At 39.0% G+C, this 14,684-nt stretch overlaps 1 protein-coding gene across 5 annotated transcripts; it reads left to right on the forward strand.

The window, feature by feature from the left end:
- Positions 1-3,058: 3,058 nt before the first annotated feature.
- Positions 3,059-11,394, forward strand: LOC135649609 (uncharacterized). 5 transcript variants are annotated; one of them, XM_065168150.1, is made up of 5 exons: positions 3,059-3,654; positions 5,673-6,020; positions 6,137-8,171; positions 8,265-10,655; positions 10,762-11,394. In XM_065168150.1, the coding sequence occupies exons 3-4, from the start codon at positions 6,176-6,178 to the stop codon at positions 10,610-10,612; spliced, it is 4,344 nt and encodes a 1,447-aa protein (XP_065024222.1). In that variant the 5' UTR covers positions 3,059-3,654; positions 5,673-6,020; positions 6,137-6,175; the 3' UTR covers positions 10,613-10,655; positions 10,762-11,394. The 5 variants fall into 5 exon arrangements, with proteins under 5 accessions (XP_065024222.1, XP_065024223.1, XP_065024219.1 ...); XM_065168151.1 differs by having other exon boundaries at positions 8,280-10,655; XM_065168147.1 differs by having other exon boundaries at positions 6,137-10,655.
- The last annotated feature ends 3,290 nt before the right edge of the window (positions 11,395-14,684 follow it).

Genomic DNA, 14,684 nt, shown 5'->3' on the forward strand with positions numbered 1-14,684 from the left:
AGATGGCTGAGTTGTGTTAGATCACTAATAATTAACATAAATGTTAATCGATTTTAATATAAGGTTATGTCATTATCCGAAAATGAAGTGAGGCACTTTCACCTTCTACGAGTCTTAAATAGTAGACTAGAAGGTCATCAGAAAGTTGCCCCATCACATTGACATTGGATGTGGTTCTATCATTACTTTAGATCAATAGGAGTAAAGAAATTAGTTCAAGAACAAAAAATTAGGTTACCAATTTAGAAAATAGAAATACTTTCTGGAAAGATATTAGAATCGGTAGTTACTATGATTAGAAAAATAATAAATATTATTTGCTTATAATACATTAAGTAGATACGAAAAAAAATCTAAAAAGATTAATAATATTAGATTTAAAATTTGATATACTGAAAATGTTAAACATATAAATGATATAGAATTACTGTTGATAAGGATGATAAGAACAATATTGTAGGTGTAAAAATATTTAAAAATGAAATTATAATTCTAAAATTTGTTAAAGGATAAAATATTTTGAGTATCATTAGTACTTATGCTTTATTGGATTGGATGATCAAAATAAATAAAAAAATCTTAAAAAAAATTAAATAATAAAGAATGTCTATAACTAAAAAATTTATAATCGGATGAGATTTTAGTAGTTATGTAAGGAAAACATATTGTGAATATAAAGGGATACACGAGGACTTTTGTTATGGAGAGAGAAACGAAGATAGGTATAATTTTAGATTTTGTAACTTCATATGATTTTATAATTATAAATACTTATTTTAAGAAAAGATATAAATATTTAATTACTCATAAGAACTATAGTTGAATAAACTTTTTCACATGAGAAATGTAGATAAAGTTAATTATAAGAATTATAAGATTATATACGAATTTACTTAAGTTGATGTATTAGATATTTACTATAGATAATGAAAGATATAAATATAGTAGAAAAATTATTAGGACTAGATGATGATATTTTAAAGATGATAATATAAATATTTTCTAATAATAAGATGAAAATAGATACGATTTGAAACTTAGATAAGGATTAGGAGCTTAACAAAGATAATTCAATTAAATATAGAGATGTAATCTTAAGAGAGAGATTGATGATGGTACTAGGAAGTTCAAAAAATAAATTTTTATTAAAAGATCATATTTTAAAGATTAATAAAATTATAAAAATAAGAAAAAAATATATAAAGAATCTAAAAAAGAGGTTAAAAATGATTAGTAGATAAGATATAAAATATAATAATTTTTATAATAAATTGGGTACTAAAGATGGTGAAAAAGATATATATCGAATTACTAAAGTCATGAAAAGAAAGTGCCAGAATTTAGGGAATATTGGATATATTAAAAATAAAGATCAAATAGTACTTGTTAATGATAATGAGATTAAAAAGAGATAAAAATTATTTTTATAAATTATTTAATAAATATTACACATAAAATTTAGATTTAACGATGAATAATAGTGGTAGATTTAATAATCATGAATTTATTCATAAAATTATTAATGAAATAAAAGATGTATTAAAAAAGATAAAAACATCAAAGAGTGTGTCCTTATTGAGGTTTGGAAAAAATTATGGAATAAGCGAGTAGCATGATTAATTAGTTTATTTAATAAAATTATGAGATTCAAAAGGATATTCGATAAATGAAGATAAATTTTAATATAAATTTATAAAAATTAAGATGACATATAAAATTATTTAAATTATAAAAATATTAAAATCATGAGCTATGGAACTTTTGGAAACAAGACATAAAAAAATAGAATAAGACTTGAAGTAAACATCTCTAAAAATTAATTTTTATTTTTATGCATAAAGATCAACCATATAAACTATTTGTTTATTTAGATAATTAATGAAAAAGCATATGGAGAAATAAAAATTATATATAATTTTCATTGACTTAAAGAAATCCTATGATAAGATTTTTAGAGATTTAATAATCCAATAATACTTTATGGTGTTGGATAATTAAGAAAAAACATATATAAAAGTTTATGTGTGGAGTAGTGAGGAAAAGAATATTTTTATTTGTGAATAATTAGGTATCATTTTGATAAAAGATAAGATGAGAAAAAATATATTTAAAATGATATGAATATATATTGAAAAAAAATTAAAGTGAAATAATTAATGTTAGTGATATGAAAAAAATGATAAAAGACTTAAAAAGATCTTAATAAAAATTATAAATAAAAAATTAAATAATCTGAATATATATATATATATATATTACATATCTAGATAAAAAAAATCTTTATAATCGATCCCAAATCTTTAGTATGCATTACCATTTTATCTTTAAAAAAACGTTGCATATATCAAAATAGATGTCATGGTTCAGAAGGATAGTTACAAACACACCCGTTACAGTATACATAACACTCACATTAGACTGTTACTATCTACAATGGAAACACGTTATAGCTGCTGTTATTGAATAAAGTGGGTTATGGGAAAGAAAAGTGTGTTTGGTAAATTGGAGAAAAAAATGAAAAAAACACTTTAAAAATCAAAATAGAAATAGATTAATATTATCCGAATTCAATTTTTAATAAGAAAATAATGTCAGATGTTGATCAAATTAAATTTAGAAAATGAATTTTATAATATCTGGTGTGTCATTTATTAAGAATAGCTTGTATCATCATCATGTAACGGTTCTTATAACAGGTAACAACAGCAAACGATATTGTTTTCGGAGGGAAGAAATTGAGATCCGTGATCCGAATCTCCCAAAGCATCGGATGTGATGTCATAAATCCGATATGTACCCGATCCAAAACCTCGGACGTGGATCCACGAGCTTATCGGATCCGGATCCCGATCACACTGCAAAGCCGGAGGGGCGGGCGGGGAGAGGTGCGGAAAAGAAAAAGAAGGAAAAGCTTCGTACGCATCACACCGTGACATGATGACTCGGATGCGCACGTTAGCTGCAACCTCCGGTCAAGCGCTCCCACCCGTTCTCCGGCGCACGATAGACGCGGCCTTCGCATCGTTTCAGGTAAAATGCGCCGAATCCCTCCCCCTTCTTTTTTGGCTCTCCCAATCCCCGTCTTACACCGATCTCTTCCATCTCTCTCTCTCTCTCTCCCCCTCCCTCATCGCGCTGCGGAACCCCTGCACCCAAATCTCTCCGCGAATTCCCTCGATCTCGTAATCCCTGTGTTGCTTCGTCTGCCTCCCCTATCGATCGATCTATTCCCCGATCTCTACTTGCTCGTCGACCTCGGCCCGGCGCAGTTAGGGTTTCCCCTCGCGCTCTTGTAGGGGTATCCAGCCCGCGGAAGGGGGAGCAGACGACGGATCTGAAGGCCGGTCGATCGTTGGGTTGTTGTTTGTTCTAGAGTTTGATTCGGTGGAATTGTAGACGGGTAGGGTGGAGGGGAATTGATGGTTTGCGGCGGCGGCGGCGGGGGGATCGGACACGCCAAAACAGGGACGATGAAAGGCTATTCCAGGGCCGGAAAGTGAGGAGAGGAAATTGCGGCGGCACATGTGGCAGGTCTTTGCGCCCGGGACAGAAGCATCGGCAGCATCGTCAACAGCTCCTCCTCTTCTAGCTTTTGCGGATAACCCCTCCTCGGAGTCAGATTCCTCTCGGTGCTCGTGCGATTCCTTCCTAAAGGTGTCTCCTTTCGTGGGTTCATCCGTCTTTGTGTGTGAATTAGGGGAAAAGCTGAACTCCGATTGATCAGAAGGATTTGAGTTTTGATTTCTGTTTTATGGGCATTTATGGTGCTTCTCGCTGGTTTTTCGTCTTACTTCTCTAGTTCTATGGGTTGTTTGTCGACTCTTAATGCTTTTCTTGACTGTTCGTTATATTGTTTGGATTTAAATCCGAGGACTTTTTCTTTTTTCCGACTTTTGCTTCTCTCTGTTATTCAAGGTTTGTGCCCTTTCTATTCCCATGTAAGGCATATAAGACGAGGCTTTTGAGAGATTAGCATATTTCTGCCGACAGAAATATGATTTAAATGGGTTTTATTCTTTGAAGAGAGTTCTAGTGTTTGTGTGCTTTTTGTTCTTGTTGCTGTTGACCTTAAGGACTTTAATTTTCGTGTAGGACGAAATCTCAGGCACGGATGGTGGAGCCTAATGACCGTGTTACTTCAGATGGCTTGTATCAAATTTTAACTTTGGGGTGAAAAGTATGATACCGTTATTTCAATGGCATACTGGAGATTTTGTTTAGACAAAGATTTCTGATTTTTGGTGTTGGAAATGGATTCTGAATATGATTTTGTTGAGCTCTGATGTCTCAGTTTTGGTGGTACAGATAATCTTGATGTTTGTGGTTATTATTCTGAGACTTGTTGGCCTAAACCTCCTTTAGAATCCTGCCAGCCTCATGCAAATTTATGGCGTGTTAGACCTTTCAGCTTCTTCTTTTTTTTGAATTTTATGAAACAGCTTGTTGCATTCAAATTTTAATTGGCTCTGGTTTTTTAACATATTCTTTCATAGTTCACATCATGTAGAAGTTGGTTGCCAGTGGCTCCAATATATCATCTTTCAGTTGACTCCGATGATGGGACAAAGCTCATGGGTCAAACTTAAGGTTCCATAATTTTGTGGTCTATCATTCCGAGATCCAGTTTGTGATTGGGCTTAGGTGGCTTTTCTAATAAATTTTCTATTTGGTTTCTTTTTGCTAAATCTACCATAGCAACTAAATTTATTAAGGATATAGTTTGCCAACATAATCCTGTAGTCCTAAACCTATTTGGTCTGCTCACGTTTTTGTAAGTCGCTTGTATTCTAATTTCTGATGATGACATATTTTCTTTCTGTTTCTTATATGCTCAAGTTTTTGACTTTTTCTTTGTTTGGTGATAATTGTACAAGGTTTTATGTTGTTTTTTGTTAATGAGTATCGATGAGGTGGTACTGTAATGCTCACTTATCCCTGTTTTTTATTTTCTTGTCTTATTTATTTTTTTGTTTTAACTGTCTTGGGTGGTGCATGTTTTACTCATAACTACTTGTTGAGATTTTTGGGTCGGACATGTGGAGCTGATGTAAAACTTATATATTTATGTTTACCATGTTAATACAAGCAACTAATGGCAGGTAATTGATGATAAAAATGTTTTTTTTGTTATGCTTAATATTATATATAATAGGAGGCAGTCGATGATGAAGATGTATTAGCTTCAAACAAGGATGCAGAACAAAGTTAACCCATCCTCAATCCAATGGTTGTTTAGAGTTGAAGGACTAGTCCTGCATTTTGAGATGCTTCACAGATTTCTAATATGTGTAGCTTGTGTTGAAATTTGTCTGTAAAACCTGTCTTCAATATATCGTACTTTTCAACATGTCTTTATTGTTTTCATGAAATGCTGTATGATTCAAATTTTTAAGACCACATTTTGTTAGTGCAGCTGGAAATTGCATATAACTATTGAGTTTTTTTTTCTGCATTACTATCTGCTCCCAACAAGGTGAAAGAGAACATATTCGTCATGTTGTCACAGTGATGACAACTTTAAAATATAAGGCAGTATTTATTCTTTTGTTTGGGGCAGCTTTATATGGTTTTGTTCTACTGTTAGTCTATATTTTGAGTGGAACCAATATTGATTTTTATTCTCTTTTGTTCTTTCACCACAGCCTGTTAATGTTCTGCACTTTGCTGGTCAGGTGTAAAATTCGTCCGTGGTTTTGCTCTTTGCTGGCTGTCAATGCACCACCTTTCCTTGTAGTAGCTCATTGGTTTATAGAAGGAAGGGGGGATTACCTTTGTTTGTGTTAATTGGCTTTACTGACCAGCTGCACCAAAGGTGTATTAGGTGAAAGCTGCTCCCAACAAAGCTTTTACTCAGTCCACAGAGTTGTGATATCTGCAGCTTCATTGCTTTATGTATGTGAAGTTGCATTTTTATGCAAGTGCGTTGAGCTTCCAGCAGGGCTATTTTCATTTATATGCAGATGAGAAATGCCACTGCTGACAATTGCTTGTGATAGTTGACTGATCAAGATTATATTAATGTTAGTTCTGCCTCCTTCCAATGTTTCTGCTCTGAGAAATATACTGCTTTCATTTTGGTGTTCTTCTAGATTAACTGCTGATTTGTTACCTCTTATGGTTCATTTGTTCTTCTCAGGAATGACAGGAGCAGCTTCTGGATAAAACTCGAGTAGAAATGCACACAGCACTTCAGTCAGGTGGGCGTTCTCCTAAACCACTTAATGGTCCGTCCGGTGCACAACAGTTGAAATCTGGTTCGGAGAGTGACCATAATACTGGCCCTTCTCTCCTGTCACACTCTAAGTCAAAAAAGAGGGACAGGAGTGATCAGTGCACAGAGCCTATCAAGAGAGAGCGGCCTTCTAAACCAGATGATGGTGATTCTATTGACTTCAAGTCTGATAACATGATCAAGGCAGAAATAGTCAAAATAACAGAAAAAGGTGGACTTGTAAGCTCCGAAGGGGTTGAGAAATTAGTGTACTTAATGCAGCTTGATAGAACTGAGAAAAAAATAGACGTTGCAAGTCGGATATTGGTGGCAGATGTGATTGCAGCCACTGATCGATATGATTGCCTTAACAGGTTTGTGCAGCTTCAGGGTGTGCCGGTCTTGAATGATTGGCTCCATGAGGTTCACAAATGTAAGGCTGGTGATGCTAGTAATCCTAAAGAAAGTGATAAAGCTGTTGAGGACCTTATCTTGGCTCTTCTTCGTGCACTGGCTAAATTGCCTGTGAACCTTAATGCTTTGCAGACTTGTAACATTGGTAAATCTGTGAATCATTTGCGGACCCATAAAAACCCTGAGATCCAGAAGAAAGCTAGGAGTCTTATTGACACCTGGAAGAAACGAGTTGATGCAGAATTTGCAAAGATCAGTGATGCAAAATCTGTTGCATCAGGCCAACCTGTTTGGCAAGTCAAGCCAGGTTCTTCTGATGTTTCTCATGCAGGAAGTAGACGTGCTGGATCAACTGATATGACTTCAAAGAGCCCTGTAACTCCAACCACATTGTGTAAAACTCTGCCTAGTAAGCCTGGACATTCAGATGTTATTGTTAAGTCAGAAACGCAAGGAAATTTGAAAATGGGTTCAACCTTAGTAACATCTGTTCCAGCTGGCTCAAAGGATTCACTTTGCAAAGCATCTGCTAACACTGGGGCAGAGATGCTGCCAACAGCAGTCAAAGAGGAGAAGAGCAGCAGTTCCAGTCAATCTCAGAACAATAGCCAGTCTTGTTCAAGTGATCATGCAAAAACAGTAGGTTCTTCATGGAAGGAAGACACAAGGAGTTCGAGTGCTGGGTCAATAAATGCTACTAAGGTTGCTGGTGGTTCATCTCGTCATCGAAAATCTAGCAATGGGGTTATAGGGACTAGTACTTCTGGATCTCAGAAGGAAGCTAATTCAAGTAAATCTGGTTCTCTCTACAGGGCTACAGCATTCGAAAAATCATCACAATCAGGACTGACATGTGACAACCCAATTGATCTGCCTGTTGTAGATCATGGGAATAGCCACAAGCTCATTGTCAGGCTTCCTAACCCTGTCCGGAGTCCTGCACGAAGTGCAAGCGGAAGTTCATTTGAGGATCCATCAATTTCGGGTAGTAGAGCATCATCTCCTGGGGTCTCGGACAAACATGAGCCCACTGATCGTAGAGTAAAACTTCATCTGCCTAGTACTGCCGCAGATGCTAAAACAGAGTCATGGCAGAGCAACGATGTCAAAGAACTTCCTGTTGGAGTTGGAGGTGACAGATCACCTGCAGCTGATGAACACATCAGGAATGCTGAGGAGACTGGGAAGGCTATAGAGGCTCCAAGAGCTGTATGTTCATCATTTGGAAACGAAAAGGGAATTCTCTGTACTGAATCCAAGACGAGTTCCTTTAGCTCTATAAATGCCTTGATTGAAAGTTGCGTCAAATATTCTGAAGCTAGTGCCTCGTTGGCTGTTGAAGATGATGGGATGAATCTACTTGCTAGCGTGGCAGCTGGAGAAATCTCCAAGTCTGACTTAATTTCTCCCACTGGCTCACCTGGAGCTTCACCTGCAACAGAGGACCCATCAACAGAGGCCAAGTCAAGGTTATCAAGTGATGATGATGCAGCCCAGAGCCATGTTAAATTAGATGAAGTCGCTGATGCAGACTCTATTAAGCAAGGTAAGACTGTTGGTTCTATTTTAACTAGGGATGTCTCGTACCTGGACGGGACCAACTTTTCACGAAATAATGGAACTGATGTCTCCTTGGAAGGTATTAACATGACAGGTATTCATACTGAGCTATCTCCTGCTGCTGTAAATTCTCATAAAGCTGAAGACTCCTGTGCTAAATCGGAATGGAAAGTTGAGGAAGAAAGAGATGGAAAATTTTCTGTTTTCAAACCAGCTGAAGTGGATAAGCGTGATAGTGAAGGAGCTTCCATACTTGAGGAAAAGCAGATGACGGATATGCAGGTTTTGGACCATTATACAGGTTGCAAGCTTAAAGAAACAAGCTTATCAGCAGAGGAAAGCAAACCTATTGAATATGCTCATCAGAAGATTGAAGATGGCAGCATATGTACCTCTGAAATTGTTTGCAATGATGGAGATGACCTTGACATTGCTGTTTCAGGTATTAAATCAGAAAAGCTGGTTGTTGAGGAATCCCAATCATGTCCTACAGCAAAAAGAATACCTGAGGATGCAACTTCGTCTGACCAGCAGCAACATCTAAGGACAGAGTCTGCGGAGAGAAGTGTGGATGCTGGTATTTCATTGGATTCTCCTGATGTTACTTCATCTAAAGATCCTGATAAGTCTAGGATTTGTAAGCCTGATGACCTGAGTGTCAGTCACTTGGAGTCGAATGATAAACAGGGGAACAACAGCCTCAACTCATCTATGCTTGACGAATCAGTTAGACCTGCAATCAGCTCCTGTGGTGCTGCTGTGGTAGTTGAAGACTTGAAAGTAAAGGAGTCTCATAAAAGTTCAAGCATGGAATCAGCCAGTCAAGAACCACCATCGAGTTTTACAGCCCAAGAGACTGAGCGTCGATCAAAGTCTGCTGGTCCTAGGGTATCTGGGGCTGTTGCAGATGTGCAGGAGGATCTTGCATCATCTGTAGAGGCCTCTTCATTGGCTGTTGAAGCTGCTGTAGATGTTGCCAGTAAGCTTGACTTTGATTTGAATGAAGGCATCATTGGAGATGATGGAAACCAATTTGAGACTGCTGTCTCAGTTTCAACTGTATGTTCCTCTACAGTTCATTTGCCCAACCTGTCTCCTTTTGCAAATTCCACATCAACCGGTTTGCCTGCTCCAATTACAGTAGCTGCACCAGCAAAAGGACCTTTCGTTCCACCTGAAAACTTACTTAGGAGCAAGGGTGAACCTGGATGGAAAGGCTCAGCTGCCACTAGTGCTTTTCGACCAGCGGAACCACGAAAAGTTCTGGAGATGCCACTTAATACTCCTGGAATGTTGTCACCATCTGATTTTGCAGGGAAGCAGTGTCGCCCTCTGCTTGATATTGATCTGAATGAACCTGATGAGGGAGTTCTTGAAGACATGGCCAACCTGAGCTCTGCTAAGACCATGGGCTCTGAATCTGGGACAACAAGTAATCTTGATGCATCCCCTCGAATTTCTGGGGGACTTGATCTTGATTTAAATAGAGTTGATGAAGGTATGGAAAATGGCCAGTTCTTAGCGAGTGCCTCCCATGGAATGGCGGTGCCACTTTTATCTGTAGGACCAGCATCCGCAGAATTTCCTAATAGGGAGTCCAATATGTTAAGGGACTTTGATTTAAATAATGGACCGGGCCCTGAAGAACTTTGTTCTGAACCTATAACTAGGAGTCAAAATACAAAAAACACTAGTAGTGTGCCATTCTTACCTCCAGTAGCCAATGTTAGGATGAATGCTGTTGAAGCAGGAAGTGTGTCATCATGGTTTCCTCCTGGTAGTTCCTATCCTGCTGTTGCTATACCATCCTTCTTGTCGAACAGAGGAGAGCAGCCTTACCCAATTGTTGCAGCACAAGGAGCACAAAGAATTTTGGGGCCAGTTACGGCTAGTGGCCCCTTTGGGGGTGATGTTTACAGGGGTCCTGTGCTTTCATCATCTCCAGCCATGGCGTTTACTCCAGCATTTCCTTATGCTGGTTTCACTTTTGGCTCCAATTTTCCGCTTGCGTCAAACTCATATTCAGGTGCTTCAGCATCCTTTGTTGATTCGTCTGGCGCTAGTTCAGGTTTCCCTGCCATTCCTTCCCCACTTGTTGGACCTGCTGGTGCCATTTTGTCAAATTATCCAAGGCCTTATGGTATAAACCTTCCGGAGGGTGGTGCTATTGGTGGATCTAACAACACTCGGAAATGGATTTCGTCGGGTCTTGATCTAAATTCAGGTCCAGGAAATGCAGATATGGAAGGGAAAGATGAGAGGCTGCCTTTGGCATCGAGACAACTCCTAGTTGCAACCTCCCAGGCTTTCACGGAGGAGCAGCTACGAATGTATGCAGTGGTGCCGGGTGGGGGTTTGAAGAGGAAGGAGCCTGAAGGGGGTTGGGATGCAGACAGATCTGCTTACAAGCAACTCTCATGGCAGTGAAGAGAGATTAGAAGCAGGAAATCATCAGTAGCATCTGAATACGGTGAGCTATCCACTCTCTTTTGTTATCTATGATATGACTGTGTTAATGACCTGTGTGGTATTCTAATATTTGTTTTAACTGGTTTGTCTTTGTATCACGGGCACAGGAGTATGTGGGAATCCTCTTTTTATCGGCCTGCGTGCTAAATTATGCTCACAAACCCACATGCCACCTGATGAATCTCAAGTATCATGTGGAAATCTTTCAGAGGGTGCCCGAATTTGCTATCTTTCATGTACATGTTGAGATATGATGCTTTCTTGAAACAATTTTCATCGATTCAGCAGTTCTTTTGTATGGCATTTCTTTAAGCATGTTCAAGTTCTGAGGATATCTTCAGAGGGTGGTGACAGAACATTGTCCAGTCTTTCCCACTCATCATCTCTTCCACCAGGGCTGCTGGAATCAGGTGCTTTCTTCTCTTGAAGGTGTTAATGTAATCCGCCCGTCTTTCCCACTCATCATCTCTTCCACCAGAGCTGCTGCAATCAGGTGCTTTCTTCTCTTGAAGGCGTTAATGTAAATCCGCCCGTGGCCGGTTGGCAGTTCCTGCAGCTTAAGATCTGCCTTTGCTGCTCCAGAGGGTCTGGGGACTTTTGCATTTGGTGAATGCTCAGACATCACCATCCGTTGCTTGTATTTAGTTTTCATGAATTGTGTCATCATAAAATTCCATTCTCAAGTTTTGTCACTCGAAAACTTTGTTGAGCAACCGCGGTGGCCTGAGTTGTGAAGCTTATGTTTCTTGCTTCTGACCTCTCCATTCTTTCCTTGCCCTATCAATCCGATGCCATGGGTGGATGTGAATGATAGAATCCATTCTGCCATTTTGTCGTTTTCTTTGTTCTTGCTGAGCTGCTTGTGTTTTTATTCTGGACCAAACTTTTTTACTCGGAAGATGGGGTGTTGGAACGTTGGTTGATTTCTCTGTGTTAGTGCAACTTTCTTCACACGGAGCTCTCAACATACATATTCAAGTTCACATGTGCATCACCGAAAACGAAACAGGTTGACCTTTATCGTTCTCCCTCTCTTGATCTATCATCTAGAGGAGGAGGATAATATCAAGAGAAGGAAAAGTGATGAGATTGAGATTTGCTCATCTCTCTCTCTTAATCTATCATCTGGAGGTGGAGGAGGATAAGTGATGTAAATGAGATTACTCTTTGTTATTTATTCAAGTCTTCTTTATTAACTAAATTAGTTGATATCATACCACTAAAAAAAAAAAAAATAATCAGTTCTCAACTCTCAATCAATCAGCTGAGTTAGTTAATATCATCAAAAAATAATTATAATAAACTAATATTATAGAAATAATAAGTGTTTTCTTAAGGATAGTGGGTAATCGAAAATTTCAAGATTTGTGACATCATACATATATTGAACCATCAATTTGTAAGGTATGATAGACCTTTTTGTTGCAGGTGGAATTCAAAAATATACCGATCATTGGGGCACGTGTGGATATCCGATCGATACCTCGACCTGTATCGGATCCGATACCCGAAAAGGTACACTGTCGCAGTAACTTTTGTTGCGTTACCGGCCATGAGGTCGTCGGGGCCCACATTGAATTCCGAGGCGCAGCGGCCGGGCTTTTCTCCGAGCACGTGAAGGGCAAGAAAGGGCCGGCGCAGAGGAGTCCACGAAAGCCAATACGCTCAGAAACGGCACCGGCATCCTCTGAGCCGCTGCCAGCAGCTTTATTCGCGCGAGAGCGACAGCGATGATGGCGACGGCCACCGCCACCTGCGCATCAGGAATACGCGTCGACAAAAGCGTGATAACGACAATGGAGAGAGAGGATGCCCGTGATGAGACGGATCCACACCACCTGTGTCCGTCCCAGCACTTCATTATTCCTCCACTGTCATCTTCGTGTCCTTTTCCGTCTGACATCTCCTCGCCTGCCCGACCAACCAAAAAAGACACACCGAAGAGAGAGAGAGAGAGAGAGAGGGATTGGTCCCCGCTCGGACATCTTGTTCCCCCATCACATGTGGTGGCGACCGTGGAAGGGACACGGTGCCGAGACTGGTGGGTGGATCCATGGCCTCCCATCTCTCTCTATCTCTCATTCTCTATCTCTCTCCTCCGTCACCCCCACGACATGACGGCACTCCTTTTCCTCCTCCTCTCTCCTCGATCGACCAAGCCGAGTGCCGTGCGTGCACGCTGTTGGAAGAAGCCGTGGCCTTTAATCGTTGCCGTGGTCGTTTCTCGAGCGACGCATGCTGAACGAGGACCGCTCGTTTTCTCAGAACGTTGGATGCCACGCCCAAAGCTACGGAGGTGGGAGGTGACGACACGAATGGTGGCCCCGTTTTCTTTCGTCGATGGCCAATTACATACGAAAATGATTCCTATTATTAATATATATATATATATATATTTTAATCATAGATGACCCGACAATAAGACACTCAACCGATATAACTTCAATTATATGTATATATACACATATAAATATAATCTTGATATGTACACGTTGTGAACATAAGATATAACATATAGATCCCATTAATGTTTATAATTATATTATAATAAATATGACACTCCCTGCTATACATACACCCTCTTAACATTGATGTAAAGATTTATGTTGTTGAACAGAGCTTCTGAGGTCGATTGTAATGGAGTTTCCCACACGAAACCGCAACCTGAGAGCTAGCCTACAGGAAAGTGATTTCTTTGCCTTAATCATGGTGATGGTGATGGTGATGGTGATGGGTGATGGGATGTATTGTTTTGCTCATGACTTCGACATTACTCCTATTCTTCAAGGAATCTACCAAAGACGAGAAAACGAAATCAAACATCGTCATACTCTTTTGTTCCTTTGCTTCTTTTTATCTCCATGTTTCATGGAAGAAGCAACGGTCACACCAATTCACAAAGAAAAACTTGGGGGTGCAATTTACAAGCTAGAAAAGATTGACATATTCCTATCAATTCAAACAACATCATGATTATATTACATGAGATGGACTCCCACGTTTCTATCATTCGACCAAAGACTTTGCCCTTTTGATGTGTGTGGCTCGGAAAACCTGAATGAACACATACCCCAGCGTTCTTTAGCAGCCAGCCACTCTAAATCGAACGAGGGAAGAAAACCTAACGTCTGAGTTCAACTTGGTGTTCTTAGTTCCCAAAAACCAGCATTTGTGAACAGTGTGATGTCTCCATGATCTCGCTGTCGTATTTGTTGTGTGAATCACTCCCTGCTACAGGAAATCTTAGCAGTTAAAAGGTTAAGTAATTACGGTCATACCATATGTAATAATTGTGAGCAGGCAAAGTCATCAGCTTCCACCTTCATCTCCAATTGTATAGCTGCAATAGAAGATTTCACATCCACTTCTGCCAACCTACACATGGGAGCAGCGATTGATGAAAGATCCAAGTTGAAACCACGTACCATATGAAATGCTTGTGATCTGATCATTTCTTTTGCTTTATACCGTCAGCCAAGTTTCAAAATTTGCCTACATCACAGACCAACCAAAATATTAGTGGGTTTCAGAGAGAATTAAAACCATGTTTGTAGGCCAATTTTATGTCGTTAATAAGACTGACATCTAATGTGAAACCTCGGCAGCCAGGGAAGGCTTGCAAGTAGCTGATGAGAAAGGTTTCACCCAAATCCAAATCGAAACACTCTTAGAGTTAGATGCATACACCATATTATTGCATGTAATACATTTTTTTTTCCTTGAATATAATCAATCAGCAATTAGGTTAGAAAAAAGAACTGTCTTTTGTGGGAGAAATCCTTTCCCCGAGTTATCTTCCTCTTTGCACAATGACCTGTGCCCGTACTTATGTAGAGTTTTGGGATCTTAATAGATTTTTTTTGGAAACAGAAAAAAAAAACCATGTTTGTAGTTGCAACAAAACTGAATCATTCGATTCCTATTAGACATGCTTATCTAGATATAAAGATGATGTCTTCCTTTTTTACCTCAATCTATGAGGAAGACAACAGATGACAGATTTTTTTTTTTTTTTCTTTTTTCTTTGAGA

Source organism: Musa acuminata, chromosome BXJ3-9, assembly GCF_036884655.1.
Source record: "Musa acuminata AAA Group cultivar baxijiao chromosome BXJ3-9, Cavendish_Baxijiao_AAA, whole genome shotgun sequence".
Taxonomy (NCBI): domain Eukaryota; kingdom Viridiplantae; phylum Streptophyta; class Magnoliopsida; order Zingiberales; family Musaceae; genus Musa; species Musa acuminata.

Bases quoted from the DNA above. Each gene is read 5' to 3' on its own strand.
- LOC135649609 (XM_065168147.1), top strand. From the start codon at position 6,176: ATGCACACAGCACTTCAGTCAGGTGGGCGTTCTCCTAAACCACTTAAT.